At 43.4% G+C, this 5549-nt stretch overlaps 1 protein-coding gene across 2 annotated transcripts in view; it reads left to right on the top strand.

Moving 5' to 3' along the window:
• The window catches only part of TLK2 (tousled-like kinase 2), a 38866-nt gene that overhangs the window by 21633 nt on the left and 11684 nt on the right, over positions 1-5549 (top strand). For both annotated transcript variants that reach the window (XM_010015412.1, XM_010015411.1), the window contains 3 exons: positions 1-69; positions 1439-1575; positions 2961-3113. The exon at positions 1-69 is cut by the window's left edge and continues 66 nt beyond it. In XM_010015412.1, coding sequence (XP_010013714.1) covers positions 1-69; positions 1439-1575; positions 2961-3113 — 359 coding nt within the window. The remainder of the gene's footprint in view (positions 70-1438; positions 1576-2960; positions 3114-5549) is intronic.

The raw sequence follows: 5549 nt of genomic DNA, 5'->3' as shown, positions 1-5549 counted from the left end.
AGTCTGGAGAATTATAAAGAGCGGTTGAATAGATGCGTAACGATGAGCAAGAAGCTGCTTATAGAAAAGGTGAGCAGGGGACTTGCATCTCTGCAGTCACAGTTCACGTCCTTGAAAACTTCTCTCTCTTCTCTCGAGCAGTGAAAACCTGCTCCTGTTGTTCTGGTGATAGAAGACAACTGGAATTCTCTCTCGAATCCCGATTTCTTTGGAAATAGGCATGTCATTAAGACTGAAATGGCTCAGAATGCTTTGGCTTGGTTATTTCTCAGTCTCGGAGAGTGCTAAAGTGAAATAGTCTGAGCTATAAATGCAGCAAGCATTACTTGATTTGGAAAGTCATACACCTGAAAAGCAACATTGTCCAGCTCTGGCAGTGCAAGAGCAGTATCCCATTGTGCAGTGAAATTGCCAGATATGCTCTGTGACATGGGCAAGTGATTCAGACCTTTCCTTCTTCCAGACAGCAAAATTGGAGATCATTGCTTTGTATAACACGCAAAACAACAGATTAAAGACACTGGGGAAAGTGCCAGGCTGCTCTTTACCAGTGTCCAGCCTGCTTTGGTGTTGAGAGATTTCCAGATTTCCTGATGGCTAAACAATGTGGGCTTTGATTGCTCTTTCACCTGTGGGCCGATTACATCTATTGTTTGTGGGCACTGGATGGGTGTAACTACCAGGGTGCTGGCCAGTACATACAGTCTGTTAGAGCTGATTTTTGACACAGAGCTGATTGTTCTTGGCTGAATGGGACTCCCCTTTCGGGGAAGATTTGTAACTCTGGGCTAGGTGTTAGGTAGACCTGGCTTCCACATAGGTGGTCTAAAGCTCCAGTGAGGAGCTTTGCTGCTTCACCTTTAATCCTGACTGAGTGAAACTTCACTGCTCTTGTCTCAGGCCTTGGAAATATCCTCTCACTTAACCAGAAACACTCTGAGACAGACACCATCACCAGTTTTTATGCCTTGGTGACCTAACTGAGATGGTGTCACTTCTGGGTGTGGTGCCAGTCTAGGACTGAGCTGGCTGGTCACTGTATCTTACTCTTAACAGGGATTCAAGGTGCATTTTTGTTTTCCATCTCCCATTTGAGTGAATAAGGGGCTAATCAGAACCATGCTTGGAGTCTGGCTAAACTACTGCTACAAAGGGATAGTTTTAATCCTATTGCTAGACAGATTTCGAATTATCATAGAAGGGGTGAGCTGCCCAGGCAATTATGGGGAAAGGAAAATGAGGCTGAAATGTCAGAAAGGAGGCAAATAAATGCCTGTCAAACTAGTGTGAAGCACCCAGTGATTTTCAGCTGGGTTTCAGGTAAGCAGTACTGGAACAATAGAAAGGGGGAAGAATTGGTAGTGATTTAAAGCACAGCCCAGCTCTTAGCTGCTGATTTATGGCTTCTATTTTGACATGTGTTTTGTTCTGTTTTCAGTCAAAACAGGAGAAGATGGCCTGCAGAGATAAGAGCATGCAGGATCGATTGAGGCTCGGTCACTTCACCACGGTGCGGCACGGGGCGTCTTTCACCGAGCAGTGGACAGATGGCTATGCCTTCCAGAACCTCATCAAGTGAGGGCAGACAGACTTGTCTTTAACTTCAGAGGCATAGACAGAAAAGCTAAGCAGTTGTGTGTGATGTCTTGCATGTCAAAATGTGAGAATGGTGTGACTGGTGCATGAAAGGATCAGATAGGAGCACGGCTACTGACAATGGGGAACGTTTTGGCATCGAAGTGAGAAATGTGTTTCCACTTAAACCTCTGGAGGCTTGGCCTGGAATAAGGTTGTTTGAGTTGGCCTCTGGGTTGGAAAGCAGTAGGCTGCCCTGTTGGGTAATCTCAGTTCACTTACCTGGCTGTGCAGTGCTTGGGGCACAGGAGTGGACCAAATACTCACATATATTGTGAGTCAATCGATTTGATTTGCATCCTTGCATATGTTGGTCAATGAAGGCTAATTAGCTTTTCTCTTTAAGTAGAAAGTAGAGAAGCTTAAAAGAGAAAATCCATGCTACTGAACTTCTTTTGCCTCCTGGTAACAGTGATCAAAGGGGCTGCAGAAACCTGGAAATGAAGATCAGAGACCCTTTTATGCAGGATGTTAATGGAAATAATCCACTCAGTTCCCACCTGGCCTAGACCTTTAAGTAGGACTTGGCAAATTAATTGTATTAGAGAGCTATGTGTGATCCTTTCAAATCATATCACTTCTCCATGGTCTGATAGGGAGGTGCAGCTCTTGTTAGGTGCAGGTTAAGGACTTTATAATTCTTCCTTAGTTAGTGCTGTAAGACATGGAAGAAATACTTCTGGAATATTTACCTGCAGTCTCAGTCTCTTTAAAAAGAAAAAGTGAATTAAATATGTAAATGCTCCAGTCATTTTGACTTGAAATGTCAAGAGTGCTTTTATCCCTGGAAAATGTTTTAAGATAGTCCTTTTATCTTGGAGGAGAGACTGTTTTCGTAGTGAAATTGGGAATGCTCTTGGTTATATTCTAGACAACTAAGGATGGTTTAAGTGCACCCCTGAAGCAGAAGGATACTTTCTCAGACAGTGCCAGACTTCAGGAACACTTTTAGCTGGAAAGTCTGAGATTTAGAACAGAGCCTTCTAGGAAAAAGTGTGTGGAAAGTTAGTGAATTCCCATGGATGCCTGGCTTTTCCGTGAGGGTTTGGATATCCACTGCATGAATAAAGCCTTTCACTTACAGAAAGGTTTCTGTGGGCCGGAAAAAGAATCCCCTTTTATGTAAAAATACCTTTAAAAATATGAGTCATGATGTTTGGCACATCCCCCTTTCCAGGACAAAAATATTTAGTTACTAATCTTACAAGTACAACTGATTGGAAAGTCATTGGTCCAATCTGTTAAGAACAGATGCTGAAGACAACCAAGGACAGACCATTAGTTCTCTGCTTCATGGGGTTTTTTTTCTACTCTCTTCCTTCCAGACAACAGGAAAGGATAAATTCCCAGCGGGAAGAAATAGAAAGACAACGAAAAATGTTAGCAAAACGGAAGCCACCTGCAATGGGACAGACCCCTCCAGCCAGCACCGAGCAGAAGCAGCGCAAGAACAAGACCAATGGAGCCGAAAATGAAACGTAGGTCCCGTTGCCTTCTCTGTGCCTTGCAGAGCTGCATGCTTTGAGCAGAGCACAAAACCTCTCCTGGGAAATGGAATCTTGCCCTTGCCTCTAGGCTTCACTCCATGCACAAATGAATATTGTGGAATTAGCCTGGCATTCAGCAACATCTGGCTGCAGTTCGAAATAGCTTTCATTGGAGTAAACCAAGGAGCATAGCTGAGTCCAGACTTTGTATGAGCTTAACTATTTTCTTTTTGAATGCAGTACTTTTTCAATGTTCCTGTTGCATCAAGTTGGAAAAGTGTTGCAACTTCAGAATTGATTTCAGTGTCACTGTATGACATGTGGTGCTTTTTTAAGGACAAAAAATAAGTACCCATTGAGAAGCCTTTTTTTCTGGTGGGGCTTTTCAAACAAGTAATTGGGTATACTGAAGAGGATGATGCTCTCTCTAAAGACAGTGTGTTAAGCATTGCCCTGTGTCTCCAGAGCTGTCCTTTCCATTTCCCTGCCTCAGGTATCTGCAAAGGTAATTGAAGTGCTACTTCTTACAGAAGATTTCTCCCCCCTCCCACCTCTTGTGAAGTTACTGATGCTCTAAGAGTCACAATGTTCTTGGAGAGAAAAGCTGTCTCTCACAAGAAATTGATAGCATTATTTTTTGGAAGCTTTTGTGAGGTGGGAATACATTGAATCCAAGATTTTCCACTACTTTCTACCAGTTTCCTTTTACAATCTTCATTTTATTGCTGTTGCCTAATACCGTAACTCGGAGTGACACTTTTCTTTTTGCACTGTGAAGCCTCCTGGGCATGACTTGATCTCAAAGTTCCTGAAGTCTTTTGAATTCTTGGTCTTGATTGAAGCAAAAAGCTCTCACTACCTCTTGCAGTCACAGCAGAGATGGCACATGGCTGGGTGAATGCTCTTAGCAACCAGGGCTGTGCCCCCACATCAGGTGCTGGTGCCTGGAGATCAGGTGTGTTGCACTGGAGGGCGCTGTGTGCTTTCTGCAAGTGAGAAGCTTGACTAGAGACACTTAACCTGGAAATCATGACAATGGGATAGCAAGTGAGCTTCTGCCTATGTTGTGAGCCTGCCTTGACATAATCCAGCTTTACCTGGGTTTGATAGAAGCCTTTTTGTGCTACCAAGGCTGCTTCTCCTTTGCTGTTGTAATTCAGGGTTTTATCTTGGTGGTTTTGAAGAGCTTCTAGTGGTGTTCTAATGGTGTTCTGCTTGCCAGCATATGTGTAGGGTTCCTGTGGGGGGTTTTAGCTTATGGAAACACTGGGTTTGCAAATCAGCTGAAGCAACTGGACTCACGGACTACTTGCTCAATCATTGTGTAAATGCGTTTGTTGGACTGATGTGTATCAGGTACAAAATGTTCTGCTTTTTGGAGGGAGGAACAGAGGCTGTCTTTTAGGCAAGTTGAATCTAAGTGTTTCTGAAAGTTGAATGAGAAGCAGACAGCCAAATTCCTTCATTTGATTTTTGGTTCTTCTTTGGTTCCTGGTTGTTGCTTTGGCTGAAAAAGGAGAGGAAGTTCCAGTGATGCAAATTTAAACATGTGCTCTCCTGAAACTGGTTTCAAGTCTCTGAATGAGAAAAAGGTTTGCATTCAGGAGCAGTAATGTAAGGTTGGGGCTTTTTGAGGTTTGGTAGGACAGGAATGGCACCCTTAGGATCTTCAGCTGCACTAGAACTAGAGTGTTTCAAGCATGTTTCTGTGTTTGTCTTAGAGCCCCCTTGATTTTTGCAATGCTTGCTGCTAAGAGGCAGCTATTTTGGGCAGTGTTAGCCTGGTGGTACTCATTACATCTCTTGCTTAATGAGTAGACTGTTGCTGTTCAGCCCTGTATTTCATTGTGCACAAGAATATGTGGAAAGCTTGTTGCTGACTTATTCAACTGTCTTTTTATTCCTTTATACAGCAACACCAACCAAAGACCTAAACTTTTGGGATGGCTTTTTAGGTTAGCTGAAGCTGATTGAAGTTCAGGCTGTCAGGGGTGGACGTGGAGACAGGGGGGTGTGTGAGCTAGGATGCTTTCAAATGAAGTGAGACAACATGTAAACATTTATGGTGCTGTCTGTCTTTTGTAACTGTAATTTGTAATAAGCAGTTCCTTATGGTTGAGATTCTTTCAAAAGAAACTTGGCTTGTGAGTTTTGGATGAAATGCATCAGTTAACAACTGCTTTAGCACTTATTGCAACTATGTGAACCCTTTGTGTTAGCAGCAGCGGAGAGAAGTTGGGGCATTTCAAGATGAGCATGTAGCTTAATACTACCTCCTCTTGATTCACTGCACAGTGAGCCAAGGTCCCACAGCCCCGTACAGACCTAGGACTCAGTCCCCTCTTGAAACTAGCTGTAGTATTGATGCTGTGGAGACCTCACACACTAAGCCTTTGTACTAAGTGCTTTGCAGAGCATAACTGCTGC

The sequence above is a fragment of the Nestor notabilis genome, unplaced genomic scaffold, assembly GCF_000696875.1.
Source record: "Nestor notabilis isolate BGI_N333 unplaced genomic scaffold, ASM69687v1 scaffold3975, whole genome shotgun sequence".
Lineage (NCBI taxonomy): Eukaryota > Metazoa > Chordata > Aves > Psittaciformes > Psittacidae > Nestor > Nestor notabilis.
Note: the sequence above shows the minus strand (reverse complement) of the source record. Positions and strands in the feature narration are given on the sequence as shown.